Source organism: Phycodurus eques, chromosome 20 (assembly GCF_024500275.1).
Source record: "Phycodurus eques isolate BA_2022a chromosome 20, UOR_Pequ_1.1, whole genome shotgun sequence".
Taxonomy (NCBI): domain Eukaryota; kingdom Metazoa; phylum Chordata; class Actinopteri; order Syngnathiformes; family Syngnathidae; genus Phycodurus; species Phycodurus eques.
In genome coordinates this window covers 4,053,038-4,070,015 of record NC_084544.1, presented here as the reverse complement: position 1 = coordinate 4,070,015, position 16,978 = coordinate 4,053,038, and the positions used below count along the sequence as shown (strand labels likewise).

The following is a 16,978-nucleotide window of genomic DNA, read 5'->3' as shown; positions in this document are numbered from 1 at the left end:
TTACCCAGTTGAGTTGTACAAGTCATAGGTCACATGAAGTTTAGAATTGATTTATCTTTGGCTCATTATTTGTATACCAGAAAAACCTGCCATTTAAACTGGGGTGTGTAGACTTTTGATATCCACTGTAGATAGATTTATTTGGGTATTATTTTGTGTTATTTATTTAGTGTTATCAATGGATTTATATAGAGCTGTATGGCTGGATGGCTTAGTTTATCTTAGCACAGTTAAACTCATTCACTGCCATTGACGGGTGTTGAATTCAAATATCCATGTAAACATGGACGACTGGCAGTGAATGAGTTTTAAATGTGTCCAAAGTGTGTCGAATGGCACACGGCGACAAAAGCAGAACGCAACACATCCAAACATGTCGATCGACACCTCGGAGGTGACCAACATCCACACCGGAAGCCGTTTTTCTCATATTTGCTTTCGTTCTCGTGACACCTCAGCGGTCGGGGCACGAAGGGAGAGGAGCTGTCAAGAGGGGAGGGTCTGCGACGGCAACCCCCCCGGCCGGGTGACCTGAACCATTTTAACCGCGGCCCCATGCCGACGCAGACAAAAGAGCCGGGGCCCAATCACCGTCTGCTCTTTTGTTGCAGGGGGAGCCGGCGAGGCTGGGAGCTGAGGCCGAGGGCCGAGGGCCGAGGGCCGCGGGCCGCGGTCGCTGCTCCCGTGGCCGCCGAAGACAAACCCCAAGATCTCCCGAAGTGCGTTTATTTGCTTGGGAAGCTGCTTTTTCCCAGGTGACATGAAAGCTAACACTTTATTGGCCCTTTTCTTCATCACACACTCAAAAATGTACATTTCAAAACAAAAGTTGTTCAAAACATATCCTGCTTACTCTATCACGCGTGTCAAACTGATTTTAGTTCGCAGGCCACATTCACCCCAATTTGCTCTCAAGTGGGCCAGACCACAATATTTGTGGTTAGACAAATCATAGATAACAACTATTAAACATTTTCCTCATTGTTTTGATGCAAATAAAGACAAGCACATTGGGAAAATACTCACCCTTCCAGGATTATTATCTTGTTGCAAATGTTGCTGTAGTGTATGAAAAAAAATAAATATAAATAACAATAAAAGGGTTCCACCAAACCAACCTATTTTGAACTGTTGAATTACATTTTGCAATATTCAGCGTCTTAAAATATTTCTACTTGAAGGTACTGCATTCGTCACAGTGCGTATGAAGTAATCTTACATTTCTCCTTCAATTTGGCATCTGTTAGCCTTCACAAATTCATCAATATCAGGTGTCAAATCCTGAGGAGCAGCCAATTTCAGAATGTCATGCAAGTGATAAGTGGTCGTCAGTGCGCCCTCCTGTGGACAAAATTAGAAAACATCATTACAAAAACAAAAAGGTTCCACCAAACCAACCTCTTTTGAACTGATGCTGGTGATTGATATTTTGCAATATGAATACATTTTTAGCCTGCTCTTTCTTTTAAAATCCCTCTTAAAAAAAATCAAAAAAAAACATTTTGTTTTTCGAATGTGGCTCAATCGCATTCTTGGCCCTCTGTCGCCACTCATTGCTCAGTTGTTTCAATTGCACCTATTGAGCTGTTTCTTATATTTCTTCTATTTTTTTTATTTCAGGGCAGGGCAATCAAACGCAACCTGCGGCGATGACGTCATCAGCATGCATGATCGTCTGCAGGTGCGCTCGCAGTCAATTGGATAAAAAGGAGCCTTTGCATGTGACGTGCACGTCTCCTCATCACCTGCTCGTCAGGTGGGTTTAGCGCTTCAATCTCAACATGTTTGCGTCAGCACATTTGAGCGATTCTGTTTTTATTCATCGTCGTCATCATCATCATTATTATTTATTTGAAATGATTGTGCAGATCCAGCAGCCATGTTTCGGAGCTTGCTCTTCGCCATCGTGTGGGGATTAGCAGAGGCCGACATCAGCCCGGCTTTGGATGGACATTGGGAGCTGTGGAAGCAGGCTCACAAAAAAGTTTACTCTCATCAGGTAAGAAGGTGACGTCTTTACGGCAGTGTTTGTGCAAAGGCACTTTTATTTATTTTGATTTATTTTTTTGGAGTAATCTCATGGCCCACCAAGAAATGAAAATAGCCCCAAAAATGTGAATGCTGGCATTTCAAAAAAATAAATAATAATAATTAAAACATTTTTAAAAATCCCATTAGTGTGACATAGGCCTGTTTAGTTGAAGCTAATTTGATCGCTGTCATAATGTGTCGCTGGCATGGAAAGATGTATAAATGTACATTTGTAGGAAATAATTTTTGGACCACTTAAAAGACAATTTGCCATGAAACGGTGGTTGAGAGGGTGTGTGGACTTTTGTGCTCAAGGGAGGGAGGGGTCTGTATATAATACAGATTGAATGTGATACAAATTTTAAGGGTTTTAAATAATTAAAACTATTTATTAAAAAAAAAGTGACCATAGTTTGCCCACCCTTGATTTAGGACCACTTAACTTTGAAACGGAGCATGCCTTTTTTTTTTTTTTTTTTTTAAATCAAGGTGGAAGAGTCCGGTCGCAGGCGGATCTGGGAAAAGAACTTGCGGATGATCAACGTCCACAACCTGGAGACCACGCTGGGCCTGCACACCTACGAGCTGGCCATGAACCACCTGGGAGACCTGGTAACGAGACTCGTTCGATTGGTGATCCTCAAAACGTGGTAAATATGTGGTGTGTGGGCTCCCTCTAGTGGTATTTGAAAGAATCCCTCAATTAAATGTGCCAACTCTGTATACAGTTTTGACTTGTTTAATCCACTACAGTACATCTAAGGACAGTTCCGGTGGCGTTAAGTTTATTTGGAACGGTTTTCAAATCTTTTAATAACTTGTGTTGGGCAATTTAGAACCCTTTTTCATAAACTGGGTGGCTGTATGTGCGTGGTGCAGGATGGTCTCTGCATGCAGTTGCACTGTTTTGTCTCCAGACGGACGAGGAGGTGAGCGGCATGCTCGCCGGTACCGTGGTGCTCTCGGACCTGGAGAGGATCCAGTTGAACTTCAACTGGGAGAGAAGCACGCCGCAGTCTCTGGATTGGAGGAAGGCCGACCTGGTGACTGAGGTGAAAATGCAGGTGCGACAACTCCGACTCGTAACCAGAGCGCGAACGGCCGGCAACCGCATAACGTCAACTTCCCGGCAGGGTTCTTGCGGGTCCTGCTGGGCCTTCAGCGCGGTGGGGGCTCTGGAGGGCCAGCTGAAGAAGAGAACGGGCAAGCTGACATCGCTGAGCCCCCAGAACCTGGTGGACTGCTCTCTGGACTTCGGCAACCACGGCTGCCACGGCGGCTTCATGACCAACGCCTTCCGCTACGTCGTCAAGAATGGCGGCATCGACTCGGATCGGGCCTACCCTTACAGGGCCAAGGTGAGAATGTGTCGCTGATCAATATTGGCGCTCATTTCATATTGTCAACCATTTATCCATAACATCCATTTTCTTTCTCCAGTTTTACAAAACTGAAATGTATGCGTTTTTTTTTTTTTCGGGTCGGTCGTCAGCGTGGCAAGTGCGAGTACAAGCCTCAGGATCGTGCCGCCAACTGCTCGGGTTACTCGTTCGTTCCCAAGGGTGACGAAGACTCCCTCAAGATCGCCCTCGCCAACGTCGGCCCCATCTCGGTGGCCATTGATGCTTCTCACTCAAAATTCCACTTCTACCGCCACGGTAAATGTGCTGTACGTGAACGTTTTCCACATGCGCCAGTTTTTTTTTTTTTTTTTTTTTTTTTTTTTGGGGGGGGGGGGCTTTTTAGGAGTGTACGAGGACCTGGCGTGTACCCAGAAAGTCAACCACGGCGTGCTGGCTGTGGGCTATGGCACAGAAGAAGGAAGTGACTACTGGCTGGTCAAAAACAGGTCTCATTTTTATCAAGTGCTGTATTTTATTTTTTATTTTTTTCAAGGCTGCTAAATCAGTTTTCTCCCCCAACTGTATGGTAGCTGGGGTGTAAAATTCGGTGACCAAGGTTACATCAAGATGGCCCGCAACAGACTCAACCAGTGCGGCATCGCTCGCCACGCCTGCTTCCCGATCATGTGAACAACTTCACGTGCTGCATGTACCCAGCGGTTCATCTGAAGTGTAATAAAGGATGTTTGAATTATATTGAATGTGGTTATTTCCTTTTTCTTAAATCAGTTTTGGTCTCATTTTCCCATAGCTACTTTCTTGGGGGGAGGGGGATTGTCTGGGGCTGGATATTTGGTTAACCCTCCCAAGTACGATAACCTGAATACAAAATGTTTTTTTTTTTTTTTTTAAATATACACTTCAAGGTAACTAACTTTGCTTCTTTTTTTTTTTTTTTTTTTTTTTTTTTTTTAAATTTAACCTTGTACACGTAAATGTGGCATTTTACCAAAGAAACTTGTTCTACTACTTGATGTAATGTGACTCAAAAGTGAAATATGAACTCAAATTGTTCTGGATGTTTTTTTTTTCTGCCGACAAGCTTGAATTTCTCGAGCTTATCCGTCACTAGCAAAGATCTGCGCCTACCTCTGCCCTGAGCCAGTGCTGTCAACATATCTTCTACACAGTGGTGACCAATCAGAGGAAGAGGGAGGTCTTGGCCAACTATGGACAAAGTGGATGCAAAACTGGGTCAAACAGAAGTAGCTGTCAGAAGGGCCTTTTCGGGATTAATTTTTTTTTTAACTGAATTGACACTTGTACAAAGTCCATGTTAGAGAGTCACACGATGATCTAAATAGCTGAAATATGGGACTTTTAAGGTAATTTTTATGAATAGGGTAAATGTATTTTGATCTTTTGTTCCCAATTATTTTCTCTTTAACCTTTTTAAGTTAAACTTTGTTTTCGTATATTAACCCTCCACACACTTCCTTTTGTCTGAGTTTTATTTGCCACGTCTTGTGAACGTCTTGTGACGGAACAACTCTCTCAAAAGAATGAATGACATCACATTTTTTTTTCATGTCAGCATCACCAATATATTCAAATTCAAATACTGAAGTCACCAAGAAGAAGCAGTTTGTCATTTTTACAAACCAAAGACAACACGCCATAAAACATTTGTACAGATTTTTTTCCTGAATGTTCCACAAATTCCATATTTGCACATACAAACATCAATTTTGTTTTTTTACACGATACATTGATTCTTGGACTTTAACTCACAATTTGAGTAGTTTCCGTTCATATAAACAAGGCAAACTCAAAACAACCATCAAACCGTAATGCATTCTTGCAGCTTTTTTTGTGTGTCATATTCTGGCATCAGGAATGTCTTTGTGTCCATGAAGGAGGGAAAATAAAAAAATAAGTAATCCAATCATTTTTCGTCTTCAGGAAACCAAAAGACAGGTTTCATTTCAACTATAGGGATCCATTTAATAAGGCTTTACATAGACAATATATGTACTGCATGTATATTTTCATAACTCTACACTTTGTAACACGAAATAATCGAACCTTTTGAGGGCACTCAATTTGAGCAGGAAAGGCTTCTCTTTGCCCCAATCTAAGATGGCCGACCTGGACAAGCTGCGTACTTCCATCATCCATGCACATTTATTGGCATTCCTTCTCACATAGCTACGACATTAGCATCCTTTTTGACAATTTGTATGTATAGATATATATCTTAAATATATTTACATATATTAGAAATATGTATATATATTTAAAGTACATTAAAAATGTATAACTATATTTGAGAAATATTGGAAATATTTAATATGAATATATTTTAAATATGTTCAGGGGGAAATATTTAAATATATTGAAAGCATTTTAAATATATACAAATATCTTAAATATATGTATATGTTATAGAGATATTTAAAATATTTCTAAAACAAACACATTCAAAACATATTTTGAATGTATGGCAAATGTATATATTCAACACAAAATAATCTACTATTTAAAACATTTAAAATATCTGAAAAATATATATATGAAAACACATTGTAAATATATAAACTGTAATATGATCAAAACGTTTTCAATACATTAAACTATATATTTAAAATATTCAAAATATCTTTTGAATGTATACATATATTTTAGATATACATATATAGCGAGACAAATATTCAATTATATTTAAATGGTTTTAAATATATCCAAATATGTCAAATGAATTTCCATTGAAAACCTTTGAAATATTTCGAAAATAAATGTATCAATCAAAAACACATTTTGAATATATAATAACTATATGTATTTAAAACACATTTTAAATATTTGTGAAATGTAGTCATATTCAAAACACATTTTAAATATTTTTAGGAATTGTACATATATTCAAGAAATATTTAAAATATCCCTGACATATTTGTATATATTTAAAATTCCTTTTAAACATTTGGGACTGTATTTACTGTATGTATTGAAAACATATTACAAATATATTTTCAATACATTTGCAATATATATTTATTTTAAAACATATTTAAAATATTTGTCAAATATATTTATATATATATATATAATACATATATTTTCAATATTTAAAAAATATATTTAAATCATATTTTACATTAAAAAATAATAATAATAAATAAATAAATAAACAGGGTCTGACAAGGGGCACAGCCACTACTTTCTGAACACCAATGTAAAGACCCCACTTTGATCAAGAACAATCACTGCAAGCAACATACCGACGTAGTCACTGTTGGCGTATCGGACAATCAAAAAAACCAAAACAAAACGCTACTTTTTGCGTTTTTAAAGACACAAACGGCCGGCACACAAAGGACGTCCAAAAATGTCAGACAACACAACACGAACATGCGTCACGATCGCTCGGCGGATTGAGTCGTCCCTTTTTTTTTTTTTTTTTTTTTAAACCTCTTTTTTTTGTTTTGTTTCCAAAGTCATTGGGGAAAAAAATGTACCCGCAAAAAGAGCACCCAGGTCTATTATGTTCAATGCAACACTGCATATATGTGAGGTGGTGCTCCCTCTCTTTCTCTAGGATAGTCGAAAAAAAAGTTTTGAACACTAACACACTGGTTTCTCTCAAACGTGGACAATATTGGTTTTTGAGGGGTGGAAATGCTCTCATTTGAGTTGTTAGCTTAGCTTAGCATTAAAACCAAAACATAATAGGAAACAGTTAGCCTGGATTGCTAACAGTCAAATCAGTTTCCCCATGGTGGGTTCAATTATTTTCTCACATCTTTTGAAAGTATAGGCACAACTGCATTTTTTGTGCTTTTTTATTTTTATTTGTATTTTTAAACTTAAAGGTCATTGTTTTCCACCAATATTTACTTAACGTTTATGTACAGTTGTACATTAGTAAAGTAAACACACTTACTTTTGTGCAAACTGGCTCTCAAACGTAGACAAAACTGGTCACATTACAGTGTTTTTGGGGGGAAGGTACTCTCATTTTGAGTTGTTAGCTTAGCATAAAAAACCCAAACAGGAAATGTCAGTCGTCAAATATGTTGAAATTTCCATGGTGGGTTCAATGACAGTTATTTTCTCACATCTTTTGAAAATGTAAGCACATGTAAGTTGTCTTTTGTTTTCTTTCATTTAAACCAAGCTGTTGTCCACAGATATTGATTTTTTTTTAATGCTAGGCTAACTGCTAAGCTGCAGTTCAATAATGTAAACAGACTTTTGTGTGTTATTTATTTTTCTGGGAGAAATGGAATTTCTCTCAATCAAGCTGTTAGCCTGGCTTAGCAGAAGAAGAAGAAAAAAACGGTAGCAGCTAGCTTGGGTTGTCAAGAAATATACAAAAACTGGACAATTTAATAAATGCTGAAACTTAGCAGTTAAAAAAGTGATTTAAATGAAAAATGTTTAATAACTTCAAATATAGACATAACGTGATGTTTTTGGGATTTTAAAACAATTATGCAAGCTAGCTATTTTCCTACCGTTTATGCTAAGCTAAGATAGGCTAACTGATGTTTAGGCAAGGCGCAACAAATAAGAGTGTAGCTACAAGGATGCATGCAAAATTAAATCTTCACTCGTTGATTGTCTGCACACAAACTGGATGTTAACTTTTGGGGAAACAATAATGATCATTTTCTTAGTTTTAGTGATTTTTTTTTTGTCACATATTGAGCCTTATTATCATTTATGTAATCAGTCATTCTCATGCAGCAATATTTTTTAGGGTCTTTTTTAGTGCTTATGAGTGTCATATTTGAGAAATAAGCAAAACAGAGGTGAGGACAATCAGTTGGGGATTCCCTCGGAGGAGTTCACAAAATTTCGAGCCCTGGATTTTGTCCCAAAAAAATGGCTGCTTCAAATCAAAATGGCCGACTTGTTGAATTTCTGTCATGGGTCCCTCACATTTTTTCGTGCGTCCTGTTACCATGGACAAGTCTGCCAAATGCCGTGTCGATCGGTAAAACTGTTGTCGGGGACAAATGTATTCTAAATGTATTCTTCTTCTTCTTCTTCTTCTTCTAATTTTCTAGGGGTTGGTCGTGAGTGAATTTAGGGGGGTTGTATTGGGAACCACTATAATAAGCAAACAGTTTGGAAAAAAGTAGCCCCCGATACTAGTTTCATCGATGTACATGAAATCTGGCAGACATGTCTATTATGACAGGATGCATGAAAAAGGACCCAGGAAGTTGCCAGGGGGAGCTACTGAGTAATTTTAGTGGGGCCGTATTGCGAACCCCTTAATCGCAACTTTTCACCAAGATGCTTGCGAAAATGTCTTTTTTTTTTTTTTTTTTTTTAAGGTATGTTGAGGCCATCAAAAGGTGCTTGTATCCCGAATGCTGCACCCCAAAATTGAGTCATTAGTGCCTCCTGGAAGGTTAGAAAAAATTAGCTCCCAACCCCAGTTACACCGATCGACACGAAATTCGGCGGACACTTCTATCACGACAGGACACACAACAAAGTTTCGACGACGCATGTCTGAAATTGAAGTGGAAGTCAGCCGTTTTGGATCGAAGCAACCATTTTGTGCAAATCCACTGGTGCTCTCAAATGATAAATGAAAGCACACTCCTGAACTTGTGAGCTGATGTGTTTTTTTTCCCTCAATGATGTAAACTCTGCCTACTCTCTGTACATTCTGCTCTTCAGAACCAATCGGCTGTATTTTGAGTTAAGAAAAAGTCATGGAATGACACAAGTTTCGACCCCCCCATACACACACACCCACACACACACATGCAACACACCGACAGAATCGCCTGCACCATAAAACAAATGGGAGTCCCCAAAGGTCATTACGCATCCCCCCAAAGAAGATGATATCATCCACATTGCGGAGGATTCTGGGACTTCCCCAAAAAATGGCGATGTAGTCTGTAACAGACGGCGCTCGGACTCTGCCCCGCACCGCCCGGCTGGCCAGGCGCCGCCCCCACCCCGCCGGTGCTACGGGTTACTACTGCAGCACCTGGCCTCGAGTTTCGGGCAACTTTGTGGCGAGGAAGCTACCTGCGGCCAGTGCGCCGGCGGCAAACAGGATGGGCACGGCCTTGGTGATGCCCACGAAAGACTGGAAGATGCTGATGCCCAGCACGGCTGCGAGCTTGCACAGGGCGTTCAGGAAGCCGAAGGCTGTGGTCCTGAACGCAACACCAAACACGTAAATGTCAAACACCCAACAAAATGAATCAGTGTGTTATGATACTGTTATTCTAGTCGACTATGTCATATCAGTACCATAAAATATTGTGTCAAAATGACATTGTTGACCATTATTTGAGAAGGAAACGTTACCTTTTATCAGACGGGTAGAGCTCCACGGTGATGACGTCCAGGGCGTTCCAGGAGGCGATGCTGATGCCGCCGAAGAGACACAGGAGGGCGATCATGCCCGACTCGCTGTTGCCGAACATCAGGAAGAAGCAGCTGACGCACGAGATGACGCTGGACCCCGCTGCGCGGACCAAAAGCAGAAAGTTGCAATCGTTTGACGCTTTCTAATCACAGTGACATCGATGATCATTTTGCTAGCCTCTCTGTGGTGTTTTACACGATATGTTAGCATGAAGCTAGTGGACTTTTGTTCGATGCAATTATGGTTTGGTTGAATATTTTGGTGTCAAGATAGACAATGTTTAATCATCTTTATGTGTCAGTTTTACAGTGAACTTTAACCGGGAGTGACTAAAACAGGGGGTTCACTCTAGAAGAACACGGCGCCTACCCAGCATTCTCAAACGGCCGATTTTGTCCATGAGCAGAGCGGACACGATGTTGCCGGGCAACACGGCCAGCGTTCCCAGGAAGTTGACGAAGTAGATCATGTAGGCGTTGTTGAAGTCGTCGCTGAAGTCCAGCATGCAGCCCTCCTTGTTGTGCAGGAACGTGCTGTTCACCAGCTTGGAGTCCACAAGCCTGTACTTGAACAAGTCTGAGCCCACAGATACAGGTTTCGATGACCACGTATATGTGATAATATAATGTCAATGGACTTTTATCAAATTTTCCGCCAAAATTACAAGTAAGGTGTTTATTAGAGAGAAGGCTTTTATTTTCACAGTGGTTAATCTTAATTATGGATTATTACCCAAGATATTATTTTCCATTTGATTGATTCATGCTAATCCCTTGGCGAATTAGTTACACAATCGTGACAGCCGGCTTTGTGGATGTTGCCGCGGTAGCAATTTCGGCAACACCGTCGCCCGGGGTTACAGAGGACACAGGTCGCCGTGGCTACGGAGGTGACTTCAGGCTCCGGCGGCGTATTTGCGTGTCACTCGTACCTGTGTTGTAAAACAAGCTCGCGATGAAGGTGCAGTTGCGGAAGACGGTGTGCGTGGACGTGATGTCCTCGAAGTAGCACTCCTCGAACACCGAGTCCTCGAACACCATCGACTTCATCTTCATGCTGAGGAACCTGCGGGGGGGGGGAACAGCGGCGCCGCTTCTGAAAGCAGTGCTTGTCAAACTGGGCTGCGCGAGCCATAACTTGAAATAATGTGCAATAAATGATGATGTCACATCCATTTACACCCCCCTGTTCAAATGCCAGGTTTTTGTGATATATAAAGTATTTCCATTTTTTCCACCATGAATTGATCTATATAACCTGTACAACTCAATTGAGAAGAAAATCAAGGGGGGGAAGTAAAAAAAATAAACAACTGAACTAATGTGATTGCACAAGTGTGCACACCCTCTTATAACTGGGATGGGGCGGGGGGGGGGGGGGGGGGGGTGGCTGTATCAGAATTGACCAATCACAATTAAATATGTTAAATGGGAGTCCGCACACACTCGCCATCTTTCGAAGTGCCTCCGATTAAGCACAAATAAAGTTTGGCTGTTCTAGCAGGCCTTTCCCGCTAACACTGACGGCGATTTGGGATGGTCCACAATTCCTTCCACCTTCACTCAGGCTTCAGTTTCAGCTGAGGCCTCAAAACAGGCTCCTTGAAATGATTGATTTTGGCTTCATTTTGTTGAACAGGGGTGTTGTAGAATTTGTATACCACTGCGTAAAAAGCCACTCACTTGTCGTTGAAGTAGTAGCCTTGACGGTGCACCTGGTTCTCCAGCGTGAAGTTGAAAGTGACGTGCTCCACGCGTTCCTTGCTGTAGGTCTTGGTGTGCGACTCGTACTCCTGCTTCTGGATGTACTTGATCATGTCCGGGAACCAAACAGTCAGGCCGTAGTAGCTGCCCCAAAAAAAAAAAAAAAAAAAAAAAAAGAGACCACCGGTGAGATGCTCACGGTGGGAAAACCTTGCGGAAAGCAACATGAGCGTTTGAGCATATTGATGACTGTTTACCTGAATGACATGGTGAACCAAACAGCCATGAGCATGAAAGTGGTCCGCTTGTATTCCGGGCTGAAGCAGGCCAGAACGTTATTCCGGATCTGCAGCGATTACAATAAATACTATTGAAGAAACGAGGATAAGCGGTGTGGAAAATGGACGGATTATTTAAGAAACTCGGATCAGGGCCGTCCACACAAAAACGAAATCCATATGAGAACAAATGTACATGGTGTAAAATGCATGCCAGGGCAACGGGTGGCGCCGTAGCCCCTACCTCGAAGGTCATTTCAGGTATTTCCTTTTATATGGTCTCTCTATATTGCAGATTTTCAACAATTATAGGTGAGTCTGGAACGTACGTCCTGCGTTCACCGTATTTGGATTTTCACCCCACCTGCCGGGAGAGGCTCGTGATCTTGAGGCGGTAGCGCTGCCAGACGGGCGTGTCGGTGCCGCTGTCCGCCAGCTCGTCCATCTGCTTCACCGTCTTGATGGTGGTCACCTTGGACAGAAAAATGGCACAATTGCTTGAAGAACGTGTGTGAAGAATGACAATTTGCCCTGATTTTTTTTTTTACTGTTATGTCAATCACTAAAAAAAGAAAAAAAAGAAAGAAACATCAAAATCAATAGCATTCCAGCACTGAGCGAGACGGCTAATAGAACCACTCAAAATGGGCCGGGATTCGCTCACGGTGAAGACTTTTTCCGGGTGTCCCTTGGCTCGCATGTTGGTGTCGTGGACTTGCTTGAGGATCATCCAGCCTTCGTCGTGTTTGCCGTTCTGTTCCCGGACAAACGCAACAGAGTTCTCGCTCGTTCGTTCGCTCGCTCGCTCGTTCACGGCTGCGGCGTTTTCAGCGACTGACTGACCTCCAGGTAGAAGCGGGGGCTCTCGGGCACGGCGTTGAGGGCGGCGATGGCGGCCACCGAGGGGAAGGCGCACACCAGCACGAAGACGCGCCAGCTGTGGAACTGGTAGGCCGAGCCCATTTGGAAACTCCATCCTGGCGGGATAGAGGAGACGCTTCGACAGAGGTCGCACGCCGAGCGGGGGATTTTGCGACTCACCGTAATGGGGGATGATGGCCCACGCCATGGCCGAGGCGTAGATGCCGCCGATCATCCAGAACATGCAGAGCCAGCTGAGGTGCTCGCCTCGCTTCTCCTGCGACAGGAACTCCGAGTAGTACGAGAACACGATGGGAATGGAGCCTCCGATCCTGAGAGAATTTTTATTTCAGTCCAAGGTTCTTGTTGGGATTTTGCCGTTTTTTGTTGTTGTTTTTTTTTACCCGACGCCCGAGAGGAGCCTGCAGAAGAGGAAGGTGCTGTATCCCTGCACGAAGGAAGAGAAGAAGGAGAAGATGCTGTTGATGGACAGCGAGATGAGGAGAGACTGGCGGCGCCCGATCCGGTCGGCCATGGCGCCCCACAGGAACGCCCCCACCATCATCCCGAAGTACACGATCAGACCTGAGGACACACACGGCAAACGACGCTCTTATTGGACTCATCGGACACAATATTAGGTACACCTCCACAAGCCACTTTCATCCAAATGTCTTCACAACGATGATCATAGTTCGATACAATTCCCTGCTCACGCAATGGACTCATCCATCTTCTTACCGCGCAGGAGCAGAATCGAAGCAGGGAAAGTCGTCGGCGCATCGTGACGACGACGGACAAACAAACGTACCCAGCATGCTCTTGTTGGGCTCCGACAGACACATGTCCCTCTCGGCGCTGGGCAGGACGAAGCCCACCACGAAGATCTCCACGCCGTCGGCCATGAGCGCCAAGCCCAGCACGAAGTAGAGCGTCCACTGGAACTTTCCGTGGCCGCACTCCTGCAGGATGCTCTCGTACTGCTGCGCCAGCTCCTCCTGGTCTTTCCGCCTCTCCGCCTCGGACGCCGCCACGTCTCGGAACGGCTGCGGGACCGAGCCGGGCCCGCCGGCCAGGCTGCCCTTGCCCGACTCGGCCCGGGGGATGCCCTGGTACTCGCCCTCGTAGATCTCGTCGTCCTCGTCGTGGCCCTCGGTGGAGTCGCTGCGCCCGCCCTCGTCGTCGTCGTTGGCCGCCTGGCTGTCGCCGCGGTAGTAGCCGCCGCCCCCGCCGCCGCCGTCCTGCGCCGGGTAGTCGTCGTCGTCGTCCTCCTCGAAGCGGCTGTAGGAGCGGCGGCTGTACTCGTCGTTGACGCGGTCGACGCTGCGGGCAACCTTCTTGGACGCCTGCCGCTTAACTTCTTTGGCGATGTCTTTGGCGCCTTTGATGAAGGCTGTCCGGTTCTGGTAGCCGTCCTCCATCTTATGGGGGACGCTTGGCTTTGGTGGGAAAAGTTCACAGACTGCAAAGAAGGCATAATTCTCTTTCAGACGAATCACGGTCTAAATCAAGGTTTACTTCCCGTTTTGACACATAGTAGGCCGTTTTATTGCATTAAGCGCATTTCCTGATTGGTCAGCGCAACAAAGGGCCAGCTCCCACGACGGCCGCGCCCGTGAAACCAGGTTTCGAAAAGTGATTTCAGAGACTGACAGAAGGCTGAGAAAGTAAGCAAGTGTTTCTGCATCGGCGTGCGAGGACAAGTCAATGCCATTTATCATCTTTCATGAAATATTAATACATTGCAGGGACGTTTAGACTTTGACCACTATTGCACTGAACTGTTTTTTCCCCCCCTTCTAATCCCGGTTTGTTTATTTTCTTCCAGGCAACCTAGATGACACTGATCCGACCTGTGAAAGTGAAGCGGATAACAGAACCTCAGTTGCGGATTCATGTGCGAGCAATATGATCCGAGTCCAAAATCATTCACTTTGCAGAATCCAGAAGAAGTACGGTACTGATTGCCACAGAAATGGCCAAGGTGTACATTCTCCAGATTTTATTGGAGCCATAAAAGTTGATTGAAAAGAACAAAAATGGAGTTAGCCCGCTCGAGTTCTCAGTGGTCAATTCGAAAAATCCTTTTGTTTGCATTTTCCCTGCGGGCGGTCCGTGCTGACTCACACTTGCTGCAGTTTTGTTGATGGATGCGTCAAGTGCAGACATCAAGTAAAGACTCGCAAATTGAAAAATAACCCTAACCCATCTAATCCTAATCTCAATCCTAATCCGAAAGGCGACCCCTCGCGCTAACCTTACGCCATGTTAGAAGCAAAACAGATGAATTCACTTTCCATTAACCCCAATGAGAAAAGTTGTATAGTGCGTTCCTTCCTTTCCTCACTCACCCACTACGTGTTTTGTTTTTTTTTCTCAACAAGATTTAACACCGCAGCGGCGAATAAAACACACGCGCCACCCAGGTGCCTCAAATAATGGAAAAAATTGAGCGAGTGCCCACATCGTCTCAGGGGCGAGGCGCTAAAAGCTAGCCAGGCCTGAAATGGATTGTTCTTCAAAGTCTGCCCAATCGTGTGTGACATCATCATCATCTCTGCTTTTTTTTTTTTTTTTTTTTGCACAAACACTAAAAAGAAACCCAGTCATGTTTGCACAACGGCCACAGAGATGTTGTTTTCTTTCCTATTGGTCTTCCGTGTGTGTGTGTGTGTGTGTGTCTGTGTGTGTGTGTGTGTGTGCGCGGGCCATAAAACAACATGTTCTGTTGTGTTTGCGGGGGTGGTTTAAAAAAAAAAAAAAAAAAAAAAACCTTTATTATCTTTGTGAAGGTTCACGTTTCAATTGCATCTAATTAGAGCTTGCAATAGATAGATAGATAGATAGATAGATAGATAGATAGATAGATAGATAGATAGATTTCAGACTGTCCCTGAAAACAACACGTGATATATAGATTGATTAGACGTTAGGACATTTGAAGCGATCACTCATTCGCGGGGGTAATACCGTGAAATCAGACTGTCCATGAAGGCAACATGAGTTTTTACCCAGTCAGGGGCCAAAAATGTAAATTATCATATATATATATATATATATATATATATATATATATATATATTATTATTATTTCTATTGACTATAACATGTACACGCACACAAGCACACTAAACTGTACCAAATCGCCACAATTTACAATAGAAAATAGACAATGCACAGTTTTCCTCGCGTTCCATTCAAGGAAAAAAAAAAAAAAAAAAAAACAGCATTGCTGATCGCATCGCCTCCATTTGTGCAACATACCAAACAGAAACAACAACAACAAAAAAGAATGGATAACGTCACTATATTTGCACGCGCGCTTGCTCTTATTGTGCGCTGCATATTTGCATTGGCGTCTCGCAGGTGCAATTGTGCAAACGAAGCCTCGGGTGCAATCATAATGGGGGGGGGGGAGAAAAGGGAAAAGGCCTCCGTCGCACAGAGAAACGCTACACAAATGGGAGGCAAAACAGGCAAAACGGCCAATTAGAGGCGATGTATTGCGGTGAATTCGCGCAAATCCGCCTCGCTGGAAGCTTCGTCACGACTTGCAGGCCCAACACACACACGCGGCACACACACGGAAGGAGGGGAAAAAAATAATCAACGCGAGTGTTAATTATTGCGCGTCGCCCAACACGCCCATCGCGACTGTTGCAGTGTGGGGTGGAAAACGAGTAAACGTCTGCAAATGTGACGGTTTTTTTTGGTTTTTTTTCCGCGTACATGAAGTACTCACCGCGCCTCTCGCTCTTCGGAGGATGAGGATGGTGCTGCTGCTGCTGCTGAGGAGGAGGAGGAAGGAGGGAGGCTGTTGCTGTGGTGGTGGTGATGATGATGCCGATGCTGAGAGGAGCCCACGCCCACGCGCAGTCATCATCACCACAAAAGCCGACGCGCACCAACTGTGCCAAGTAACGAAGTACGCGCAAAATACCTCGTTACTGTAAATCTGTCGTATACCTGTGACTCCCAACCAATCTACGGAAAATGATCCCGTGACTCAGATTATTTGTTTCATGTGTTCATGTCTACGGCTGCGACATATAGTGAGGGGCAGAGAAAAAGAAACGCCTCCGAGTGTTCCGACGCAATTCTTTTCTGCAACGATGACCTCGCTGCTGCGTTCGTGGAGGTCAGTGACAGACCGACGTTTTCAGACGGCGCTAAGTTTGCAGTCAGGAACGGAATTCCCAAGTGGAGCCGCGGTATGTCGGCCATTTCGTGGGAAAAATGTGAAGAAAATACAATTGTGATGTTGCAAGGGGGACAGGGTGATGTTGAAAATCAAAAAGTCAATTTACATGTCAGCGGGTCAAAACTAACAGAAAAAAAACATATTTAAAATTTACCTGT

At 43.5% G+C, this 16,978-nt stretch overlaps 2 protein-coding genes across 3 annotated transcripts; one reads left to right on the top strand and one right to left on the bottom strand.

The window, feature by feature from the left end:
• The first annotated feature begins 1,879 nt into the window (after positions 1 to 1,879).
• LOC133395425 (cathepsin S-like) lies at positions 1,880 to 4,064 on the top strand. 2 transcript variants are annotated; one of them, XM_061664300.1, is made up of 7 exons: positions 1,880 to 1,999; positions 2,521 to 2,643; positions 2,949 to 3,095; positions 3,165 to 3,389; positions 3,524 to 3,689; positions 3,778 to 3,880; positions 3,965 to 4,064. In XM_061664300.1, the coding sequence occupies exons 1-7, from the start codon at positions 1,880 to 1,882 to the stop codon at positions 4,062 to 4,064; spliced, it is 984 nt and encodes a 327-aa protein (XP_061520284.1). The 2 variants fall into 2 exon arrangements, with proteins under 2 accessions (XP_061520284.1, XP_061520285.1); XM_061664301.1 differs by lacking the exon at positions 2,949 to 3,095.
• A 2,744-nt stretch (positions 4,065 to 6,808) lies between these two features.
• Positions 6,809 to 16,447, bottom strand: LOC133395918 (synaptic vesicle glycoprotein 2A-like). Its single transcript, XM_061665220.1, has 13 exons — positions 16,362 to 16,447; positions 13,431 to 14,081; positions 13,024 to 13,204; positions 12,800 to 12,951; positions 12,602 to 12,735; positions 12,423 to 12,512; positions 12,123 to 12,230; positions 11,738 to 11,826; positions 11,460 to 11,624; positions 10,709 to 10,842; positions 10,147 to 10,353; positions 9,717 to 9,876; positions 6,809 to 9,562 (listed from the first exon to the last, which is right to left on the bottom strand). The coding sequence occupies exons 2-13, from the start codon at positions 14,038 to 14,040 to the stop codon at positions 9,379 to 9,381; spliced, it is 2,214 nt and encodes a 737-aa protein (XP_061521204.1). The 5' UTR covers positions 14,041 to 14,081; positions 16,362 to 16,447; the 3' UTR covers positions 6,809 to 9,378.
• Positions 16,448 to 16,978: the final 531 nt, after the last annotated feature.